The sequence below is a fragment of the Hyaena hyaena genome, unplaced genomic scaffold, assembly GCF_003009895.1.
Source record: "Hyaena hyaena isolate Hyena2069 unplaced genomic scaffold, ASM300989v1 scaffold_149, whole genome shotgun sequence".
NCBI lineage: Eukaryota > Metazoa > Chordata > Mammalia > Carnivora > Hyaenidae > Hyaena > Hyaena hyaena.
In genome coordinates, this window is record NW_024080781.1 from 1,133,441 (window position 1) to 1,159,467 (window position 26,027).

Genomic DNA, 26,027 nt, shown 5'->3' on the forward strand with positions numbered 1-26,027 from the left:
CCGAAACAGGCTCCAGGCTCTGAGCTGGCAGTCAGCACAGAGCCCAAAGCGGGGCTCAAACCGATGAGCCACGAGATCATGACCTGAGCCTAAGTCAGATGTTTAACCTACTGAGCCACACAGGCACTCCTATGGCCAACTGATTTTTGACAAGGGTGACAAAACCATTGACTGAATGGGGAGGGGACAGTCTTCAACAAATGGTGTTGGATGGATCTTTACCTCACACCATATACAAAAATTAACCCCAAAATTGATCAAAAACCTAAACGTAAGAGCAAAAACTATAACCCTCACAAGAAAACAAGGAATCTCCATGACCTCAGATTTGGCAATGGATTCTTAGGACACCAAAAGCAGAAGCAACCAAACATAAGACTAAATTTCATCAAAATTAAAAACTTACGTGTTTCAAAGGACACTATCAAGAAAGTGAAAAGACAACTCTCAGATTGGGAGAAAATATTTCCAAATCATGTATCTGATAAGGAACTTGTATCTAGAATATATGAAGCTATTGTAATTTCATTTAAAAAATCTAATTTAAAATAAGCAAAATATCTTAATAGACATTTCTGCAAAGATATACAAATGACCAATAAGCACATGAAAACACACCCGATTAATGAAGTCTTCAGGAAAGTGCAAATTAAAACCATACTGAAATACCATTTCACACACACGAGGAAAGCTAGAATTAAGCCAAATTATGACAAGTGTTGGCAACCAACTGGAACTCTCATATGCTGCTGATGGGAATGTAAAATGGCATAGTTAATGTGGAAAATAGTCTGGCAGTTCCTCAAGTGGCTAGACTTAGAGTCACTACATGGACCATTAGTTCCACTCCTAGGTATACACCCAAGAGAAATGAAAACCTACGTCCACACAAAAATCTGTATGAAAGTGTTTATAGCAGCAGAGTAGCCAACAGGTGGAAGAATTCCAAGCGTCCATGAAAACATAAATGGATAAATAAAACACTGTGTATTCATACAATGAAATGTTAATTTGTTCACTAAAAAGAATGAGGTATTAATACATGCTACAATATGTATAAACCTTGAAAACATTATGCTATAAATGAAACCAGTCAAAAGATCACATATTGTATGATTCCATTTAATGATTCCATTACGCATGTCCAGAATCACAAATGCGTAAAGACAGAAATTTGTTCAACCGTTGCCTTGAGTTGGGAGGATTGGGGGATGAGGGGTTGATGGCTAAAGACAAACAGGGTTTCTTCTGCAGGTGATGAAAATGTCCCAAAAATGTGATGATGAATGCACAACTATGTGAATATACTAAAAACCAATGAAATGTATAATTTGAAATTGTATGGTATGTGAATTCTGTATTCATAAAATTAAATTTTTGCATAAATTACAAGAAAACCACTTAAAAAAAAAAAGCAGAAGGTAGAAGGTGGAGGACCACAAACACTCCATTCCTAAACTAGCTCAATTTAATCCCTGTTGTAACAATATCAGATCTCAACTTCTAGGCTACAGAGCTAGTGACATTCTAGTGATCCAAGGACTCAGCAAATGGCTTGGTTTTACCTACTACTTTATGCCTTGCAGAGAGATAAAGTTGGTAACAGAACATTTACCTTCCTTCTCCTTCCCTACAATTAGGACAGGAACAGGCAACTCTTCGAAGCCTCTTGCCAGGCTGCACCTCTTGATCAGAAGCTTGCTGGCCTTGCTGCAAATGCACTTGTGTGAGTTGGTCAGGACTAACAGCACCTATCGTTGCGTTAGCAATTCCTCCAACTGCTACAGTTACAGGAGCTATCGTGGCTTGTTGGACCTTTACTCCATCTTGTCCTTGCTGCTGACCTAAAAATTGGGGGTGAGGGGGAAAGAGTATTATAATGTTTTCTATTTCTAAAGAAAGGATAAAAAAAATTTCCATGTGGACATTTTAAAACTACCATATTTGTTTTAATAGTTAATCTGTGTAAAAGACAACAGCAAAGGGATTAATGATTTGTACTATGCAAATCCTCCTAAAATACAATATTCTTATTTAAGAAGCTCAGGCCACCTCTGTATCTGGTTGGTGGGACTACACATAAATCATTTACCCCTCTTGTGGCTTTAATTTCTTCATTACAAAAATGAAGATAACAATACTTGCCACCCACCTACCTCACCAAAGTGCTTTGAGGATTCCTGAGACATTATTTGAAAAGCACTCTGAGATCCTCAGATGAAAGTTGCTATATCCATTTCCACAGTAAACAACATATCTCCTTCATTCCGTAAAAATATAGGAATGAAAAGTAACTAAACAAATGATTACGGTTTACAGATATATCTCATTCCTAGATACTTTAAATTAAGCAAATATCTCTTTATTAAGGAATCTTTTTATTATACACACTAAGTAGTTTGTTAAAATGTGAAACCATCCATGATTATTACATACTATCACTATAATCATAAAAGAGACACTGAGCATATTACTACTTTATTCACTTATGTCATGTAGCTTAGACTTCACCTCTCAGGTTAGTACATATACCAACTTGGCTTCTTCACTTAGAGAAAACTATGATAAATAATACATAATATGACCAAAAAAAATCTCCTGAAGTTCACAGGAGTATGCCTTATAATCATTCTTTCCTCAACACAGCTATTTCTACACATCAGGTATGGAAGGGCAGCTAAGAAAACACCTATTTATAAAGGAATGTTTCTACCTCTGAGAGTTGTAAGAATTAAACAAGTTAATTTTTACAAACTCCTTACCACAGTGACTAGCACAGAATTGTTCATTATTTGTTAGCTATTATTGCTGTGAGTGTCCATTTAGTTGGGTGGCAACAACAGAATAAAATATGGTAGCAGAAATAAACACGTGTACTGGGTATAAAGGGCTTACTTCAAAGCTGCATATGTAGTACTTTACACGCAGAGCTAATCAAGAAAAGGTAATAAAAATTAGCAAGTGAGGAAAGAGTACACATTTTCTAAACAAAACTAAATCTCTGATTTGCCTAGCCAAAGTCAATTTCATTCTCCTCTGTATTCAAAGCACTCTGAAACCTTTCGTATAGCACCAATAATTATAATAGAAATAAAAAAATATACATTTTGTCATTGTTTTATTGAGGATACATATTTTAGTTTTCCTCCTAAAATTTAAATTTTTGATCATCTTTGAATTAACAGGGTGTGACAGGTAAAGCAGTGCAAGTAAAATCAGAAGTTCTGAATTCATGTCCCATTCAGTGACAGTGCACTTGAATACCATCAAATTATCTCACCTCTAATAACGCTGACCTCTCTTATATTCCTGTCCCCTATCTACTTCAGAGAGTTCTTTATGAAGATCAAGTTGATTTCCTAAAAGGTAAAAACTCTGTAAACTATAAAACAATATATACATGTAAAGTATAATTATTATGCCTCTATATAGATTTTGAGTAATTAGAAGTTGTACATATTCACTAAAACAAGATTCCTTAAAGATGCCCAAGGCTAAGTAAACTATTCAAACTACTTGTGTATCTAGAGTCACAGTAATATTCACTATTTATTGCAAAATAAATGCACTTACGGAAATAGGAATTCTATCTGAACCAGCACTATACAGGATCTTTATATACAGCGTGGTCCCTATGAAGTGTGAGTATTTTAACTTGGCTAGTATTCTTTACATTCCTGAAGTCATGAGATATTTCTGGCCACAATTTTTCCAGCTATTGCTCATACAACATTTGGTCATGCCTTTCTAATTGCAATGGTAATGGATGTCCTTCATTACGTCAAAGAAGTGTTAGGAATCCCTGATCACTGGCTGATCATTTTCCTCAGTTCCTTTGACCATTTCCTTGATAGACTTCTCAAGCCTCCACATTATGAGCATTTATTTGTTCAATACCTATACAACTTGGCAAGTTATTCCAAATGAATAATACCAAATACTTGAATTTATATATTTAAGCCTGACCAACTCTCTTGACTTCTTCACCTAGATGTCCTAGACAGTTCAAGTTCATCATAGCTCAGTATTACTTTTCTTTAATTTCCACTGCTGCCAGTCAAGTATAAGCCACAGAACTTCTTACCAAGGCTTTCAAGGCCCTGCTCAAGTGTAAACCCCCCACCCAATCCAAGTTTAAATGACCTCGTCCATTATTATTAGTCTCTCCCCTGTTCATTCTGCTCCTGACACAATGACCATTTTTTCTACCCCTCAAACAAATCAAGCTCATTCCCTTCTTACAGCCACTGCATATACTCTCTAGTCCGAGTAGAAATGCTGTGACATCCAAATCTTTGCACGGCTAACTCTTTAGTAATATTCTAAGTTCAAAAATCTCCTCTACAGAAATACCATTCCAGACCACACCATCTAAAACGGTACCATTTAGTCCACTTCTGTATCATCACCAAGTTTTGTCTTACTTGCTTTAAATTATCTTATCCTTTTTTTTAAATGTTTTCTTCATTTATGAGAGACAGCATGAGCAGGGGAGGGTCAGAGAGAGGGAGACACAGAATCCGAAACAGGCTCCAGGCTTTGAGTTAGCTGTCAGCAAAGAGCCCGGCGCGGGGCTCGAACTCATGAACTCTGAGATCATGATCTGAGCCAAAGTCGGATGCTTAACCAACTGAGCCACCCAGGCGCCCCTAAGTTATCTTATCCTTTTAACTATTTTCTATCTTCACCTCCTTTCTGAATGTTAAGTGCCAAGAGAAAAAGGATCTTGCCTGTCATGTTCACTGCTCTTTCCAGCAAGTAAAATACCACCCAACATATAGTTGCCACTCATTAACAAAAGCTTACTTAATAAAGGAATTTTATTTTATTTTATTTTTTAAATGTTTTATTTATTTCTAGGAGAGAGAGAGAGAGACAGCGTGAGCAGGGGAGGGTCAGAGAGAGAGGGAGTCACAGACTGAAACAGGCTCCAGGCTCTGAGCTGCCAGTCAGCACAAAGCCCGACGCGGGGCCCGAACCCACGAACCGCGAGATCATGACCTAAGCGACAGTCGGGACACTTAACCGACTAAGCCACCCAGGCGCCCCAATAAAGGAATTTTAAAAAACGAATTCATCTTCAAAACTGCTCCTACTAATGTTTCTGTTTTGGTAAATGCTAATTATTACTCTCCTTATTACCTACGATCAAAACATTAAAACATCAACTCTTAGGCTACTTCTCCTTTACCCATTAATTACATTCATGTGCTAGCCAAGTTAAAAAGTGCATTAACAGCATAACAGCTCTCGCATTCATCCTATCTTTCTGTTGCCGGAACCATAATCCTGGTCCGGCTCCTTGTTACTCTGTGCCTCTACCAGCCTAAATGGGACCCACATCTCCTATCTCCTCCTTCAAACTGCTGGCAGAAATTTAAAAATGCTCACTAACTTTCAATCATTCACCATTGGCCAAAGTCTGGCATTCAAAGGAATCAGCCACAAAGACTTAACTCCTGGCTCACAGACTTCCTCCTCGTAGCCAAATCCAATGTGAATTTTCCCACTGAGCAACAGAGGATCACTCTGCTGCATTTGACACAATCAACCACTCTTCCCTTGTTAAAACTTCACTGAATGAGCTGACTAATTTCCTACATTCTGAGAAACCCTCTCTTCTCTGTTAGCTATTATCATCATATAAATCTAAGCCGGTGTCACATTTTTATTTTTAAAAGATTTTATTTTTGGTTGCCTGGATGGCTCAATCAGTTAAGCTTCCAACTCCAGCTCAGGTCATGATCTCATGGTTCATGGGTTCAAGCCCCGCATGAGGCTCCCTGCTGTCAGTGCAGAGCCCGCCTCGGATAATCTGTTCCTCTCTCCGTCCTTCCTTCCTCCACCTCTCTCTCAAAAATAAAGAGTCAAGTGCTCCAACGACTGAGCCAGCCAGGAGCCCCCGTGTCACATTTTTAAAAGATTTATCCATATTGGTTACCTTTACTTCTCATTTCCTATTCTCTCTTCAAACTACTAAAATTCTTTGTTGAACCCATCAGTCTACTAAACTCATGACGGAACTAACAATTTCTTCATTCATAAACCCAAAGATACTCTTCTCTTTGATCCTGTTCCACGCCCCTGGAGCACCTGAAGCTGCTCATCCTACACGCTCCTCGAAATGTTCTGCTTGTGCTTCACTGACACCACTCAGCACTGGGGTTCTCCTACTTCTCTCACCACCTCAATGCTGATGTCTTTCTTAGGCCACTCTCCAGTTTTCTGACGTTTCTTCTAACTTCTTCTCTGGGTTATCCCATCCACTTTCATAAAATTTTACTTCTATTTGTGAGTTGAGGTTTCTCAAATCTGTATCTTTGGCTTAAGTATCTCTCAACTGTCAGACTCTTATTGTCATCTGCCAGGGAACATGGCCAACAGATGTCTCGCAGGCGATGTGTCCAAGAACCAGACAGGTTATCCTCCTCTCCTAAACTAGCTCCTTCTCACTGCCCAAACTGGAAACTGGGAAGTGGTTCTTAAATCTCCTCCATCTCCTTCTTCCCCCACAACGGTAGTTATCATTTTATACTTATTTACTGGATATCTTACATATGTTACTTCACATACTCCTCACATCCCAATGGACTGAATACTGCTGTCCCAAATTTAAACTAAGGAAACTGAAGTTCTGAGAGGTACCTAAGATCACCAAAACAGCTAAATGACAAAGCCAGGATGTGAATCCAGGTCTAGCTAACTCCAAAAGCTATTCTCCTTCCACTGCATTGCTTGTATCAATCAGTAGTCCTTGTTGAGTATGCCTCTTCAAAATATCTCAGATTTGTCCATTTTCTCCAACCCTACTGCTTATACATTAGCACAGGGCCCTATCACCATTATGCGAGTTTGGGCCTTTCCAGTTCCATACTGCATATATAAATTGGGTTCCCAAAAATTCAAGGAGCCTTCAATACATTCACAGTAAAGTCAACATTTCTTGACATAGTACATAAAGCTCTTCATAATCTAGCTCTTGCTTACTTTTATAACTTCATCTCAGCCCTCCTCCATTCCCACTCTCAGCCAGCTACACTGAACTCACACATACTCTAATGTTTCATGCTTGATTATCTCTGGGCCTCTTGACTAACATGGTCAGTATCCAACACATTCCCCCATCCCAAATCTCCATCTTTGTTGGTCTTACAAAAGCCAACTCATCTTACAGAACTCAGTTCATGTGTCATTCATTCCCTTTGGGAAGTCCTTCTGCTAAGTGTCTTTCTGAATGTAGGTCAGATACCTCTTCCTTCTTTTAACATAATATCCTGTTCATAATCTTATTATATCAACAAATTATATTGCAAATACATACACTGTAAATGCTTGTTTTTTCTTTCCAAAAGATCATATATTATTGTCTCTGAAGAGCTAAATACACCTCCCTTTGTTGTCCATTCCTAAAATGTGTATTGCCAGGGTAAGTTAGCCTTAAGAACAAATGACTGGCCCATGTGCTAGTGGATGCTGTCACTGTGTTGAGGTGAGATTAGGAGTACAGAAATTTTTCCCTAAGTGTCACTTTTTTAAAAGGGTAAGTTGGGTACAGCATGATTTAGACACCAGACAATGAAATATGCATTAATGAGACCACTACTGCTTATAATTCAATCAGGAAAATTAAGACTATAATAAAAAAAATAAGCACAGGAAAAAGGTGTTACATAGGAAAATGGTTGGTTTGTTGCAATGACTTTGTGTTCAATTTATCAAGGAAAAATTTACAATAAAGACGTTTTAAAAAAGAGGTTAAAAAATAGAAGAAGCTGTGCCAATGATAGTGCTGGTGGAAATGGGAAAGACAAGTTAAGTAAAGAAACAAACTAAACATTTATGGCTACAAAACACTTTCACTATTAAAATGTTTGAAGGAAAAAGCTATTAACGCTCTTTTAAAACTCTAGTCTCTAACTTCTCTGTTACCACTTAAATTGTTTTATAACATAATCTTACAAATAACTCAAAATTTCTTGGAACTATACCTATGCATAATGATGGTACAGACGGTGACCCTTTCTTTTCCTTTCATGCTGCCAGAGGTAAAAAACATTCCAAGGCTGCTTGGAACAACCAAGCTATCTTTCCTATCCCCTTCCTTTTTTGTTCTGCTCCCTTTTTTCAAATGTAGAAACCGGGACAAGGGTAATAAGGACCAGTTGGTTGGTAGGTGGTATGATATTGGAATGCTAGACAGTCAAGATCTAGAATAGGTAATTGGGAGAAACTTTGTTTCCTGCACATTGTCCTTTAGCACCAGCTGGAATGGTCCTTTGCCTCAATACAATACTAAGATAGTTGAATTTAAGTTCAGAGGAAGAAAGGAAAGTAGATTTAACTACTTTCCATCTTCCATACAGACTAACCTAGTTCTTTGAATTTTGAGACGGAGGGGTCTACACCTAAGCCAATAAAGTGTTATTCTGACTTCAATTTCAGTGTACTTAGCTCCCTAAGAAACCTTAGGAATGAAATTAGAATCTGAGTATTGCTGCTTTCTCTTATCAGATACCCTCTCATTCCATCACAATATTAATCACAAATTATTTCTAACAAAAGCTGCTCAGAACAGAGGGCCTCTGTATGGTTTTATGTCCTTTGGCTAGTAAAGTTCCTGGTCCACTGGAAGTACTCAAAGAATGTTTCTTAAATAAAGTGAATGGCAATCTAAAGTCCATACAAACACAGCAAGCTTTCTTATGAAAGTAGGCCAGCAGTAGATCACAAGGCTACTAGAAGACACCTAGCTTTCAAAAGACATGGAACACTGGTGGAAAGACAGTAAGAGGGGCGCCTGGGTGTCTCAGTCGGTTAAGCGTCTGACTTCGGCTCAGGTCATGATCTCATGGTTCGTGGGTTCGAGCCCCGCGTCAGGCTCTGTGCTGACAGCTAGCTCAGAGCCTGGAGCCTAATTCAGATTCTGTATCTCCCACTCTCTCTGACCCTCCCCTGCTCACATTGTCTCTCTCTCTCTCTCACACACACACACACACAAATAAATAACATTAAAAAAAATTTTTTTTTTAAAGTAAGAAACAGGATGAAGTGGACATACACCACAATTCTCTCCTGCTTCATTGATCTGGAATTCAGATCATTTAGGAGGACATCCCAAAGTATAAATCACAATCTGGCACTGAAACTACGATTTCTTTTCTGTCAGGTATCAGCATTATCCTAGAGTATATGTTACCCACATTCAGCAAGATCTTTTTTGAAGAGTATAATAAAGTCTACTTTAAAAAATAATTATAACCAAATCTGACATTTAATAAAATAGGCCAAGATTCTTCCCTTTCCACTTTGAAGAAGTTAAATATAACTTAGTATTAGAGATATATATACTTTAAGTTTTTTCTTCTGATTTCAACAACACACGCTCACCACTGAAAAATATTAAGGAGGAAATAAAATCATCCATATATTCATTACCTATAGATTATCAATATTATCATTATGGTGTATCTGCTTCTACTCTGTTCTGGGCATTTTGATAATGATGCAACTCTACTACATACGCAATTCTGTTGTATTCTGTTCTTTTTTACTTAAAAATATAAATGCTTCCAAGTTATTACAAATTTTTTTAAAACAGTATAATGACTGTATAACAAACCATCACATACATATACCACAATTTACAAAACCATTATCCAAGTATTACACATTAATGTTATTTTGAAACACTTACTCCAAGTAACACATAAGCAACATAAATAATGAGCAACTTGAACAAAAATATTTGTTCTTATTACTTCCAGGAGATGGAGTCCTAGAAGTGAGATTACTAGGTCAAAAGATATGAAACACCCTAAGACTTTACATATACATTAAAGAAGTACAGGAGCATATATAAAGAGCTACATTCATTTATATTTCCACTAGAAGTATATGAGTACTTTTGCATACCATGCACAAGAGAAATCCAGTAAGATTTAAAAAAAAAACACAAACATTTAATAAACAAAAAATTGGTATCTCACTGTAATTTTTAACAGAAGTGATTCCTACTCTCACGTTTAATATTCTGTATTTTGTGAAGGTGTAAGTCAATGTAAGAAGATAAGTAACAAATATGTATGAGAAAAGAAAGACACTCTAGAAAATCAACAAACTATTAGAAGAAATAAGACATTTCAGCAAGATGGCCAAATACAGATCAACATTAAAAATCAACACCTTTCCTCCATAACACCAACAATCAATTGAAAAAATAAAAGGAAAAAATATTCCATTTACAACAGTGACTAAAACCATGAATACCTAAGAATCAATCTAATTAGAAACACACAAGGTCTTAAGGAAGAAGACATAAGGACGTAAATTAAGGTCTGAATAAAAAGAAATACGTGTTTTTTTAGTGTTTATTTATTTTGATAGAGATCCTCAAGTGCACATGAGTGTATGCCTTCCAATTAATGGTCCTTTCTTTTAACATAGTTCTTTCTCCATATCAGGTTTGGAATAGCAGCAAAAAACAAACAAACAAAAACCAGTTTATAAAGGAATGCTCCCAACTCTGAGAGCTGATTTAAGAACTAAACAATTTTTACAAGCCCCTTACCACAGTGCCTGGCATGGGAGTGTTCATTATTTGTTAGCTACTATTATTGCTATGAGTTTCCACTAAGTGGGGTGGCAACATAAGTATAAAATGTTACTCTTCTGAAGAATACTAAAATGAGTCTTAACTCAGACCACTGAGGTTCATTTCCTCTATAGATTAGACTTGGGAGTCTGCCTAAACAAATGTCTAAGGGCTTCTAAAGGTATACATGGGAAAGAATGAAAGTTTTATATTTCAAATAATTTTCCATAAATATACTCTGAAATAGAAGCTGGTTTGCTTTATAATGATTTGAAACAGACATGAAGAGTGTAAATTCCTAAAAATAAAAAGATAACAGGTATGTCTAGGGCTTGGGGACAGGGAAAAGAAATAGGAAGTGACTGGTAATATGCCTGGGGTTTCTTTATGAGATTATGAAAATATCCTAAAATTAGATTGTGGTAATGGTTGCACAATTCTGAATATACTAAAAGCCACTGAATATATACTTTAACTGGCTGTATGGTATATGAATCATACCTCAATAAAACTGTTCAAGGTGGCGGGTGGAGGTAACTAGAAAAAAATCTACTTTTATTGGTTCTAAATCTCTTTGAACTAGTGGTTCTCAACTAGAAGTAATTTTGTCTTCCTGGGGATATTTGACAATGTCTGGAGACATTTTTGGTTGTCACAACTTGGGGGATCATTACTGGTATTTAGTCAGTTGAGGCTAGGGATACTTCTTAACATCTTATAATATACAAGAACAAGCTCCCAAATCAAAAAAATATCTGGCCTAAAATGTCAATAGTGCTGAGGTTAAGAAACACTGATTAAACTTAGCTCCCAAAAAACTCAACTAACCTTCATGACTCTCAAATATTCAAAACATTATAACAACTATAACCAAAACAGAAATTATGAAAAATTAAAACATGGTATGTTTGTAGGATACCCATAAAGACTACAAAAGATTATGAGTCTCCATAAAAAACAGAAACTACTCGAATGATTAAAGTCTCTAAAAAGAGAGGAATATACATTTGGGAATGGGGATTGCCAGGGTGGCTCAGTCAGTTAGGCATCTAACTCTTGATTTCAGCTCAGGTCATATTGTCATGGTTTGTAAGTTCCAGTCCCACACTGGGCTCTGCACTGACAGCACAGGGCCTGCTTGGGATTCTCTGTCTCCCTGTCTTTGCCCCTTCCGCACTCATACCCCCTCTCTGTCTCTCTCAAAAATAAACAAATATTTTTAAAAATTGGGGAATGGGCTTTGACACTTTTGACGGATAATGGACTTGAACAGATTTCTATCATACAGTAGCAACACAAAGAATAATATACTGAGGCTGGGAATTATGTTCATTAATTACAAAATATGTGTTTACTTTATTCAAGAGCTATAACGAAGTGTTATCTACAAATGATCTATAACTTGAGAATATTAAGAAATAACCCAGTGCTCTCTGTACTCTATATAATTTTTTAACTTGATACATTCAGTATAAGCTGCCATGAAGGCAGAACTTGTTTAAAGAAATTTTTTTTGATTTATTTTTTAGAGAGACAGAGCATGTGTGGGGGAAGGGGTAGAGAGAAAGGGAGAGGGAGATAGAGAATCTTAAGCAGGCTCCATGCTCAGCTTAGAGTCTGATGCAGGGCTTGATCCCACGACACTGGGATCATGACCCAAGCTAAAATCTAGAGTTGGATGCTCAACTGACTAAGCCATCCAGGTGTCCCTGCACTTTTTAAATGAAGATGAACCATATTAGCCAATGACTTCCAAGATTATTTACATACCATGGAATATATACAGTTTTTAAACCAATATTGAGTTTCTGAATAAGCACAACAGATAGTTTAGCAGATTTAGTTAAATTACAGATTTAACAATGCTTTGAAGTCAGATTTATCTCTGAATTCTAATTCTCTCAAGTTTCTTTCTTTGAGGACCTAGGAGTGGTAGGAATTAACTGAGATAATGTAGCATTGTCTACAGATGAATTGTAACTGGGAATATTAAAAAATAACAGTGTGACACACTAAGCACAATGTCTGCAATATCATAAACACTCAAGAGAAATGTTAACTTCACTACATCTAAAACTGCACAATTTATAAAGTACAAATACCTAATAATGGCCAGTCAGATTTTTATAAGTCTTAGATCTTTGAATGAGACCTAGGGCACAAGTGAGATTTACTCATTCAACAGACATTTCCTGAGTACCTGCTACGTGCTTAACACTGCTGGGCAAATAAACGTAAGATTTGATCTGAAACTCTCACCTGTAGGAGAGACAAACAAATAATCCTAATATGTACAACACAAAAACTGAGTAAAATGCTCAAGTAGTACAGAGGAAAGTGATTTACTGTCAAAAAGAAACAGGGAAGACTTCATGGAGAAGAAACCACTGACTGGTGGGAAGAGTAAAGGCAAAAAGGAAGGCCATGGGTATATTTAAAGGCATAACTCTGAGACAGCAAATTGCCAGCGATTAAAGTTCAAGTGAGGAACTAAAGAAAGAGCTGGAGGAATAGGATCAGGAAGGGCTTATTCAATTTCTTAAAGCAGTGACTTTTGGGGGTGGGTGAGGAATGGGTCCTTGCTAAGGTATCACACCCATCCCTCTCATCCCCAATTCAGACAACAGCTACCATATAATATTTACTTATGTTTACTGAACTTAGTAAATGGCCACAACTGTACTTAACCAGTTTACACTCACACTTTGTCATCTAATGCTCTCTCCTAAGGCTCTGAGAGGTTATATAAACTTCTCTATCACATAGCAAAGCCAAGGTGTCAACCTAAATCCAGAGCCCTCAACTCCTTTATTGACTATACCATCCTCCCTGAAAACCAGAAATCTTATTTGGGCTTTGGAGGCAACAGAGCTTTAAATGATTTTAAATAAGAAATTAATGGGTTCAAATCCACATTAAGATACAACACTGCCAATTACTCTGAATGGAACTGAGATGGAAGTTCTATTCATTTTTAAGACCTGTAGAAGATCAACCATATCTTCTACATTACATTATAGACATGATTAAATCAGTGTGCAGATATGACCTTTGCTAAAATTAGATGAAAAGGGTGCTTTAACCAAATATACACGTAAATGTAAGATGTGGAGTTTTCAATACCTTTTATTTATAAAAAAAAAAAAAAAAAGAGCAACTAGGTCAAGCTTCATTTACATGCCAAACAGCTCTTAAAATTAAGGATCAGAAACTCAACAAAGCTTAAAACAAAGTAGGCTGTAATTCTAGAGTAAATATGCTAAAAGTATATGTAAGTGAAATCTGCCTATCAATTATGGGCTTGAAGGTGCTGCTCTTTTGAACCTCAAACTAGGATGGAAAAGCAACGCCAGATACTTAGAATCTGCTAGTGATGAGGCGTGGTAGGTGCTACTTAAGCTTTTTTCTTCCCATTTAAAGTCCCAAACAAGTTGCCATTATTCATGAAGAGGGGACGTGGACCATGAAGAACAGATGTGGATAACATTTTAAAAAAATGTAGCCTAAACTTCATGAATGGTCTATCAAATTCAAGGAAGTATAAGGAAGAAACAACATATTCCTAACAGAATGTATTACACTTAGAAGGGACATTTAAACAGAATTAAAAAGCAAGCACACAGAATGCTGACTATAAGGAAATAAATAGTGGACTCCAAACTCTCTTTACTATATAACCCCATCAGGAAAAATCCCTTAACTTCAAAACCTAATACATTTATTTATGCATATAATAAACGCGTATCAGTGCATACATTGTAAAATATAGACAAGAAGTAGACATTTAGAGTTATTTGATCAGGAGTAAACTCAATATTTTCTTCCTACTTTCTGTTTTGGAGATCAATGTCTTTCAAAACAATATGAATAAGACACATAAACAGAGAAGTATGAATAAAACAAACAAAACCCACCTAGACACATACAATGGCAAAAGTTTTAACCATGGAAACTGCAAAAAGCTCATAGCTAAGTTGCTCAAACCCACTGTATTGATGTGGTTTTTAGATGCTTATGACTGATTTGGAGATCTATCTAAAAATGCTGAAGGGGAAAAAAAAAGCACTGTATCCCATGAATATGGAGAACAAACTGGAGGCTGCCAGAAGGCAGGGGGGTGGAGAGATTGGCAAATGGGTGAAGGAGAATGGAAGGTACAGGCTTTCAATTACAGAATGAATAAGGCATGGGGATCAAAGGTACAGCATAGGGAATGTAGTCAATGGCACTGTAGTAGGGTTGTGTGGTGACTGATGGTAACCACTCTTGTAATCAACATAGCATAATGTATAGAGTTATCTAGAGGGTTGTAGGAATCACCAATGTTGTATACCTGAAACTAACATAACACTGTGTCAACTGTACTTCAATAAATAAATAGTAAAAGCAACACAGTCATCATAGGAGATTCTACATTTCCCAGAAATGTCACACCAAGATTTGACAACACTCCTAAAATACATCAGCATATAAAACTGCTTCAAACAAGAAAGAATATTAGGTTAAAACAGTCACTATGAAAATAATTTTCCCTACAGAATTCCACCTGCAGCCTTACAACTAAAATTTAACTAATTTTAAGATGCTCTTCTTGAGGAAATCTGGTATCACTTTTTTTAAGTTTATTTATTTATTTTGGAGGTGGGTGGGACAGAAAGAGAAGAGAATCTCAAACAGGCGCCGTGTTGTCAGTGCAGAGACTGACGTGAGCAGGGCTTGAAACTACGAACTGTAAGATCATGACCTGAACTGAAACCAAGAGTTGGACGCTTAACTGAGTCACCCAGGTGCCCCTGATAACAGTTTTACTGTTTCGTATGCATATGGGAAAACGCAAAGAGTAAGAATTTATCACTATTTAATCTAGAACTGTCATATTTTAAAAAAACGCACTAACTGGAAGGCGAAAATATTCTAGTTATTAGATATAGAAAGATAAACTCTATATTAATAGATACAGTTTCAATTCCGAGGAAACTCTAACAACCACATCAGGTACCGTGTTAAGCACTTTCACATATGTCACACATAACCTGCTGAGACAGGTTATTACTCCAAAAGACTATCTACCTCCTAATGCTCTGACTCCATGCTCACCAATTAATTCTGATTATTACTCGCTTTCTCAGGTACCTTGAAACCAGGAATAGAAGATTAATAGCTTTCCAGTAATTGGAAAGATTTACCTCTTAGCTTGTATTAAAAAGAAAATAACAAGGGCACCTGTATGGCTCAGTTAAGGTGAAGCATCCGATTCTCGATTTTGGCTCAGCTCATGATCTCACGGTTCATGAGATCAAGCCCCATGTCAGGCTCTGAGCTAACAGCATGGAGCCTGCTTGGGATTCTCTCTCTCCCTATCTCTCTGCCCTGCCCTCACTCGTGATCTCTGTCTCTCTCTCAAAATAAATAAACAAAAAAAACAAGAAAAAAAAAAAGAAAAACCAGTATTCTAGTTCATAAATCAGCCTCTTGTCAATCCTGATTTCATTAATTAATTTTTCTAGGCTATGAACTTGAAAAACAGTTCTTGAAATTTTAAAGCTACAAACTAAATCAAAGACTATATTGACTCTATCAAAGAATCCTTTTAGGAAGCCATACTCTCAAATAGGGAAAATACCTAATCATCTTGACTACAAATGCGTGCGCGCGCACACACACACTTCAATAATGCAATAATACTACATAATTTAATTTAAAAGGCTGACAACTTTTTAAGTTTTTATAAGCAAGTATAAATAGTTTGCAAATTATGCAAAAACACAAAACACATATTAAGTCGTAAGGATTCAATGTGCCTACATAACTCGGGGAAAACAATGGTAGAGACCTCTAAATTAATGCCCCAGGCACTGGCATCACCTTAGTCTCATGAGAAAGGTAACAGACCTCCCTAAATGGCTAACTTAAAAAATATGACACGGGCTCTTAAATCAGTTAAAGTGTGTCCACTCATTTCCTAAGCTCCTGTTCCACAAAGCACCTTATATATTTTCTTCTATTTAACTTGGAAAGTACTGTTCATAAAATCTATCACTAGAATAATGATTTTTTAATGATGACAATATCTGATGCTAGTTTGTAATAAAAAATTAACATTTTCAAAAAAAATCACATTTTCCTCTAAAATTACTTGATTATAGAATATCACTAGGCAGTTCTGGGGTTACAAATTAATAACTGGCACACAAACATGAGGTCTCAATTTGCATTCTTCCTCCTCATGATTTAAAAGGTCAATACACAAACAATCCAATGCATAAAGCAGCTCCAGTCCATGTATTCAGCACAACTTACTACAATAAACAACTAATGAGTGCCTCCCATAGGTCAGGAATACACCGATGAATAAGGCAGGAGTTGACACAAACTCAGTCAAAACAAAGACATACATTTATCTTTGACTCCTAGTTATTTCTATTTATTCTGGCCTTAATTCAGATTAAGGATCAACTCTTCTCAACTCTTTGTCTACATAGGGAAAAGTTTACATTAAAGAAACCCTTCCCACGGGACAAATAACTGACCCAAAGGATGTAAATATTTCCTTTCAAAATTTCAATATTATAAACAATTTCCCTGCATCCCATTCATTCTTTATTTAACCATACTCTTTTAAGAAGGTGTTAGGGGAAAAAAAGAAAACTACTTCTACGTGGAATTTTAATAGTTTTTAAAGATCTGAAGTTTGTTTCAGCTCTTCAGAGGTAAACAGAGTTACCATAGATTGTCCTGAACTGAATGATAGCCACTATCACAAGCTTTATTCCACATCAGACTCCCTTACTTCTTGAAAATGAAATGTATAAAAGCTTAATAACTTGAAAAGTTTGTAATTGGAAACCTAAGAAAGTTTTGAGGAAGGGAAAATGAGTACATAATCAAGTCTGGGTTTTAGGAAAACTCTGGAATGCCAAGCATGTGACAGAAAAGCCAGAGAAAGAGAAGCCAGTTAAGAAGCTATTCTACTTTCCTAGATGACGAGGCCCTGGAAAAGAATACTGACAAGAGAGAGAATGAGCTAGATATAATTATAATAATAGTAGCAGTAGTAATAATAATAGATTCTTAAAAAACTTGTCTATGTTCTAAGCACTGTGCAAAGCACTTTACATATAATATACCACTAAACTAACATGATTATTGCTATTTTATACATGACACTCATCTATAGAAACATTTGATCAAGGGCTGCTTGGGTGGCGCAGTCGGTTAAACGTCCAACTTCAGCTCAGGTCATGATCTCACAGTTCATGAGTTTGAGCCCTGCGTCAGGCTCTGTGCTAACATCTCAGAGCCTGGAGCCTGCTCTGGATTCTGTGTCTCCCTCTCTCTCTGCCCCTCCCCTGCTCATTCTCTCTATCTCCCTCTCTCTCTCTCTCAAAATAAGTAAACATTTAAAAAAATTACAAATAGAAAAAGAAAACACTTGATCAAGATTCAAGTGGCAAAACCAAAACTTGAATCAAGGTTTAATTGCAAGAGTCAGGCCTAAAACTGAAAATCAAGGTTATGAAAATCAAATCAGTCTATAAGAATTGTGGTCTGGGACAAGGAAAAGATGATAACTTTAACTGAGACAAAGGAACTCAGGAGGACAGGTTTGAAAAGGAAAATCAGTTCAATGCTCAAGATGTCTCCCCAGCTCAAACTCTCACCAATGAGAATTGCTCCACCTCCACGAAGTCCTACTCAGCACTGCTGCTTCTTTGACCACTATCATTTAACCTTCTGCCATCCTCACTACAACACTTCCGAACTTCATCTTCATCCTCATCTGGTTCTCTCCTTTGACAGGATATACACTCTCCATCCAGCAACCCTCCTGACTTCATTTGGCATCCTTTGATCATTCATTGCCTCTTTCAATTTCTATCCTATATGTACCGATTCTCCTCAGCAAACAGTATGATTTCATCCCTTACTACTGCCTCAGAAAACATACTCAATTTCCCCCTTAGTCTCCTCTCTCTCTAGTCCTTCCCTTTCCTCTATGTTCCTACTGAACCGACCTGCTTAGCCTCCTCTCATCCATGTCCAAAATGTGCAATCCAAAATGCAGATTTGACCATGATACTCTACAAGTCCTTTGAAGGCTCCCCATTGCTTTCAGGACACCATTTAAATTCCATAGCAAGGAAAGAATCTCCATAATGTAGTGCTTGCCTCCATGACTACAGCACATGAACTCTTGGCCTGAACACATAAAACTGTGTTCCCTTCCCTGATCACATCTTGCTATTTCATGACTCCGACCTTTTGCCTGGAATATTCTTTCTCTGCCAACCTGGCTAATTTCTAGTCATCTTACCTGAGGCATCCTGTATCAATCACCTCCTCGAGGAAAGTTTCCTCACCAATTCCCTCATTTGATTATACAGTAGACTTCATGTTTCCACAGAAAATGGGTCCTGCCATTTAAACCATCACAGTATATCCATAACTCATCTGATTTCTAACCCCCAGCATTTCTGCTCCAACTATATACCTATATACTCTTTAACAACTTAAGCATCATGGTGTCTATACCTTGGCACAGTACTTCATAATAATAGGGCCTCAATAAATATTTACTAAATGAATAAATCCTAATCAGAGTCTTAAAAAGCTCTTATTCCCAGCACCTGGATGGCTAAGTTGGTTGAACGCTGGACTCTTGATTTCAACTCAGGTCATGATCTCACAGTTCATGGGACAGAGACCCACAGCTGTTAGTGCAGAGCCAACTTGGGACTGTCTCTCTCTGCCTCTCTTTCTGGCCTACTCCCACTTACTCTCTCTCCAAGTAAACAAATAAACATTAAAAAAAAAAAAAAAAGACTTTTAAAAAGCCTTCCTCAGCCCCCAAGATACTATCCTCTTCTTGTTTTCATCAAACTTTTCCACATGTATCCTATACTTGCTAGGTCAGTATTTTCACCAATGATTCACTTAAATGCTTTCAATTTTGCTGTAGTATCTCCTAAGTTTTGTAGAGTAGTTCCTCCCTATGGATCTTTTTGCAAGACTGAAAATGTTCTGTATCAGGGCTGTCCAGTATGGCAGGCTCTAGCCACATGTGGCTACTAGCTACTGAAATGTGGTCAGTGCAACTGAGGAAATGAATTTTTAAAAAATTTTTTTCAATGTTTATTTTTTTGAGAGAGAGAAAGAGACAGAGTCCAAGCAGGGGAGGGGCAGAGAGAGGGAGACAAAATCCAAAGCAGGCTCCATGCTCTGAGCTGTCAGAACAGAGCACAATGTGGGGCTCAAACTCATGAACTGCTAAATCAGGACCTGAGCTGAAACTGGCCACTTGACCCAATGACCCACTCAGGTGTCCCAATGAATTTAATTATAATTAATTTTAACTTAAATAGTCAAATGTGGCTGTTGGCTTTCATAATGAACGGCACAGTTCTCAGATCTTATCAAATGATCCAAACAATATTCATGAACTCTTCCCAATGCTCACTCTCCAAGTCATCCTTTCAACATCCAACACTCTGAGACTCCTCTTAGCCACTGACATACCACCCAGTTCTCTTCCAATCTGTTTTCACTTTTCCTGATTCGACATTCTTCTTTGTCCCCAAAAGACTGAGTGTAAGCCAAAGACTAGTTCTCATCCTTCTGCATTTCAAACTCAAAACCTCTCCCTCATCAATTTCACACACTGCCATAATTTGAATAGCCATCTGTATGTACAAGACTTCCAAGTCCAGATAGATGCTGACTCTAATCCTTCTTCCCAGATTCACATTTCAAATATAAACTGGACATCTCTAATGGATGTCAAAGTTAATAAATATAAAAATTCAAGTTCATCACCTTCTTTTTCTCAATGGCATTTCTTTTAATGGTGCAATTACTCTCATGGTCACCTAAGCTCAAAGTCTTAAAATTGGGGCACCTGGGTGGCCCAGTTGGTTAAGCTTCCAACTTTGGCCCGGGTCATGATCTCATGGTCTATTAATCTGAGCCCTACATCGGATTCTGTGCTGACAGCTCAAAGCCTGGAGCCTGCTTTGGATTCTGTGTCTCCCTCTCTCTCTGCCCCTCTACTGCTTGCCCTCTGTCTCTCTCTCAAAAATAAATAAAAACAAAAAAAAAAAGAATTACCTTTATGTTATTTTTCCTCTCCATGAATCAAATCCTGTTAATTGTTCTCCTGAATTCTCTTGAATTGCACACTTTATACCCAAGTTCAGATTTCTCATCACTCACATCTGAACTAACACTACAGTCTCAACACTGGCTTTTCTGTGCTTTCTATGTCTACTAGACAATAAAACTAAAACACCATTTTATAAATGAAATTTCCTTTCTCCTAACCCTCCAAAAATACACACATTCCCACACTCCTTCAATGATTTGTCACCTGTCCCTGGTCTGACATGTCATTCTAAAATCAGACTTGTACCAACCTTGCCAACTTCATCTTCAACCATTTCCCTCAAAGCCTCCACTAACTTAAATGGTCTACCAATTTTTCCATAAATATGTAAACCATATTCCAGCTTCCTCTTTTGCACTTGTTGTTTCTTCAGCCTATAATGCCTTCCCTCTTTATTCGTGTTTTTGGGGTGTTGGGGGGAGGCTTTCCTTTCCCTCAGTTCATGCCTCTTAGGCTTCACGAAGCCCTTCATTTCTGCCCTCAGTGGCTTCTTCCTGCTCTTAATTTCAATATTACTACCTTTTACCATCCAATCTACTTTTAGTATATAACACTGTATATTATTTCTATGTACAATCTTTAATTTTAATGAACATTCTGTCTCCTCAACTAGAAGCTTTTGGAAAGCAAAGTGTGTGTCTTATACCACCCTTTTACATTCTAGGAACTTAGCCCTGTGCCTGTAATTAGTAAGAACAAAGGAATAATCACAAAAAATAGATATGAAGTTGAGAGGTTGTTAATAATAAGAAAGTCACCAACGAAGTACACTACTAAATGGATAAAACAGGAAATAAGAGCGGAAATAAGCAATCTGACATGAGAGCCACAAATATGGGAAAAAGGCAATCACAGAACCTGGCATTAGTGTAATAATCACCGAAAAACAGCAAAATCTTGTAACAATCATCATCAAAAGCCTCCAGGTTTTTCTGTTTTATAGGCAGTTCATTCAAACAAGCAATGCTCAAAATAAATAGGTAAAACATAGTGTTTGTGTTTTAATTAATTTTTTCCTACAATGGTATTTATTTTAATGAAATCCTATCAAGGCAAGCTAGTAGTTTGTGCAGGTGGGTACAAGGATTCCCAAAATATTAGAATGACAGACTTAATTGTATAGAAATTTGTAGCTGATCTGTCCAGCCCTGGAAATACAGAACTGGCACCCAGTTCTATGAGGGTACAGTATGCCCTGTCAGTTCTTAAGGTCACAGCTTAAAATAGTTACACAGTTCAGGGCCAAAAGAGGCTGGGCCAACGCTGTTAGGCTGTCACAGATCAGTCTAACCCCACAGATGTCTATTTTAAGTTACATCTCTAAACAGCAAATTGAGCAACCAGGAAAGGAAATACTAGCTTTCTACTTTCAACTGCAGATGAACAAGCCATAGATTTTCTCTAAAAACGTGGACAGGATCACTCCAACCGTGTAAGAACCATCTTACATTGCCTACCATGCAATCCAGACCCATCTTCAGTTGCGGCGAATTTAGTTCTAGTCCTCTTTTCACTTCCAATGCAGATGAGAAAAGTATGAGCCCACTTTTTGGGGAAAAGAGGATTTTTAAAATGACAATGACTTTCTTGGACACAAATAACTTTCAGCATATTTGTGGGGGGTAGTTAGAATACAAGTAAAGAAAACGTTTTATTCACTTACATGAATTCACAATCTAATTTTTTTAAAAAATGATTTGTATCAATAAACCTTAAGAAACAGATCAGAGAACTATGTGCATTTGATGGAAGAGACTAAATATATGTGAAGATGAGGAAAAAATAAACTTTACTGTAAAATTATAGTCAAAACTAATACTTTTAACAGAGGTCTACATTTCCCCTTCAAAAGTTATTAAGAACTCTTAAGTGTAACTATTTTGTCCTTTTAACTTCTTGATCACAATAAAACTCCAAAAGACCATGAATTTACAATAACTGTATTACTATTTTTTAAATTAGTGGTTTATTCCGTTAATTGCTCACAGCTAAGATCTCAAGATTATTTCCACATATATACACTTGATTATGATATATGACAATAGACAGTAAAAGAATTACTAATTACTAAAAAAAACAGTGGATTACATGTATATCCCATGACCATATTAGGAACTTTATTATTTTATATTTCTATTGTGCTGTCCCTTATATAAATTCAATGTACTTTATCAGCTTGGGCAGACAATAATCTATTCATTATCAAAGAATACTCTTTGCCACTATCAAAGAACACCCTTGATGATTCTGAAAAGGAAAGGAACATGCACATTTCTAGACCGAATAAAGACTATATAAACTTAGAGAATAGCTTGAAAAAAAAACAAAACAACATTTAATTATTTTTTTAGGAAGCCGAAAAAGTTTCTAGCTTAGGTTGTTCCAAAAGGCTACCAGTAAATGTGTATCACATTAAAATTTTATTTTCAACCAATAAACAAAAGTTTTGAATGATTTTAAAATCCTAAACAGGAAAAGTGCAAACTTTGCTCAGATTTACAATAACTGGAGGATAGCTCTCCAGCTGAGTAATGTTTCAGTGCAAAAAGGAACTATAATGCTTAAACACAAGAAAAAATTTAATTGTTTAATGTTAACTTTTATTAGCAGTTACACAATGTCAATTTAAAAGTGAACATATCAGGGGCGCCTGGGTGGCTCAGTAAGTTAAGTGTCCGACTTTGGCTCAGGTCATGATCTCGTGGTCCGTGGGTTCATGCCCTGCGTGGGGCTCTGTGCTGACAGCTCAGAGCTTGGAGCCTGCTTCAGATTGTGTCTCCCTCTTTCTTTGCCCCTCCGTGGCTCATTCATTCTCTCTCTTTCTCTTTCTCTCTCTCTCTCTCACACACACACACACACAAACACAAATAAATAAATAAATAAATGTGATACAGATCATTACATAAAACTGGAAGATTTTATATAAGCAGAATATTGAGATTTTCATGCTACCAGAGGATTAATTATTACCTTTTATTCAATTAACAAAAAAGGCAAAGCATTCCAAAAGGTAAAATCCAGAGTTTACAGACTGTATACCACAACTGAAATAAATATCAGACCTTGAAATAGTTGGAAAATAAAATCGAATCATTATGGAAAATAAAATCAAATCATTAAATATAAAACAATTACTTCAATAGACCTACCATATTTACTAAGCACTGACTACATGCAAGGCATTGCCTGTGCATACTGGAGGAAGCCAAGATGATCACAGTACAAGCAGGAGTACAGTGGATCATTACTTAGCTCCCATTCATAGCTGTTTGTTTTCCATTAGAAAAACGGAAAGCTATGGTAGGGCAGTAAGAGCATCTTAGAGCCTCTAGCAGATCAGGTAAAAGAGCTGGCAAGAAAAGGGTAGATGAGAAATCTGTCAGGGAATTTTTGCCAGGGATTTTTGTGAAAATCCAAATGAACTCTATTATTCTACGTGACTTAAAGTTACACTGTAAAGAAGTTGCTAAGTGCTTTATTCCATGATCAAAAAATAAAATCTCTCTTACTCAGAAAATTAAAGGATCCCTGGGGAGCAGGTGACATGCAATTCTTAAACAAGCTAGAATGACAGATTTTCATGGGCAGAGGTTCAACAATCTTCCTCAGTAAGTCATACCTTGTTCAATTACTTAATGTGTTTCTTCAATTTAACCTAAATTTCAACTCCCAACATTACATTTTGTTCAGTTTTCTAAAGAAATGGACAACTATCACTACTGTCTGTGTGGAGAGCCGGTTTAAAAGCACCTTTCAGACTTTCCTTCCTTTCTATTTCTTTGAATGTAGAAAACCAAACTTGATCCATTATCTATATAAAGATCCAGCAAAACAATACAGCAGAAAACAATTTCACCGCTAATCTTATATATCTACCTCCTAATATTATGTCTACTGAAAAAAAAAATCCCCAAAAAACACTAAGAAAAAGTCATTATAATTCACAGTTCTCTCAGTAAGTTCTTCCCATATTAGCTCGTTCACAATACAATTATGTGACCCAGTCAAATTTTTCATTAAAAGTACAAATACTAGAAAAATGTTTACAACAAAGTATCTAGCTTAAAGGCCATCACAAGTTTCTAAGCTTGTGATTCTAACACCAAAAACAAAATTAAGGGGGGGAAAAAAAGGGCTGATACCTTTTTGAAGGTGAATTTTGAACATAAAGCCTCTGGATTTGGATATAAAATATGTGAATATCTGGACATAAAATATCTACTAAAATAGTTTATGAAATAAATAAAATTTAAATAAATACATTAAGTTTTAGTTTTGCTAGATGAAAAACTTATATCAACAGGAACAATTACTAAGCAACCAAACCACTGCCACTTGGGAGAGGGGAAAACAAAATTAACTCTAAGACCTTACTCCCTTGAGAAAAGGAAGAAAAACTTGCCCATAATTTTCTTCCCAATAAAAAAACTTGTAACAGTCACACATCTATTTAAGCCTCAAAGAGTTAGCTAGGTTACCCTGGGTTCGCCAATAACTAAAGGTATGATTTCGGTAAACTATAAATCCACTTTGGGCCTTAGTTTTTTCACTTACAAACAAGAAGAGCTGACCAAAGACAATGTGTAAAGGTAGCTCGGAAATCAGAATTTGAATGAAGTTTTAAAAAGGTGCATACGCCCTCCTGCACTGTTGGTGGGAATGTAAACTGGTACAGCCCCTCTGGAAAACAGTGTGGAGGTTCCTCAGGAAACTAACAATAGAACTCCCCTATGACCCAGCAATAGCACTGCTAGGAATTTACCCAAGGGATACAGAAATGCTGAGGCATAGGAGCACGTGTACCCCAATGTTCATAGCAGCACTCTCCACAATAGCTAAAACATGGAAAGAGCCTAAGTGTCCATCAACAGATGAATGGATCAAGAAGATGTGGTTTATCTATACCATGGAATACTACATGGCAATGAGAAACAATGAAATCTGGCCATGTGTAGCAACATGGATGGACCTTGAGGGTGTTATGCTGAGCGAAATAAGTCAGGCAGAGAAGGACAAATATCATATGTTTGCACGTATAGGAGGATTAGGAGGAACTTGACGGAGGAACAAGGGGGAGAAGAAGGGCGGAAATGGTGGGGGAAAGGGAGAGAGGCAAACCATGAGAGACTCTTGAATGCTGACAAAAACTGAGGACTGATGGATGTGGGGGGGAGGGGGGATGGGCATGGAGGAGGGCACTTGTGGGGATGAGCACTGGGTGTTATGTGGAAACTAATTTGAAAATAAACTATTTGTAAAAAAAAAAATCAAAGACAA

At 36.9% G+C, this 26,027-nt stretch overlaps 1 protein-coding gene across 1 annotated transcript in view; it reads right to left on the reverse strand.

Annotated features, from left to right (window-relative positions):
- The window catches only part of SP4 (Sp4 transcription factor), an 81,729-nt gene that overhangs the window by 32,299 nt on the left and 23,403 nt on the right, over positions 1-26,027 (reverse strand). The window contains exon 4 of the mRNA XM_039238872.1: positions 1,616-1,844. Coding sequence (XP_039094803.1) covers positions 1,616-1,844 — 229 coding nt within the window. The remainder of the gene's footprint in view (positions 1-1,615; positions 1,845-26,027) is intronic.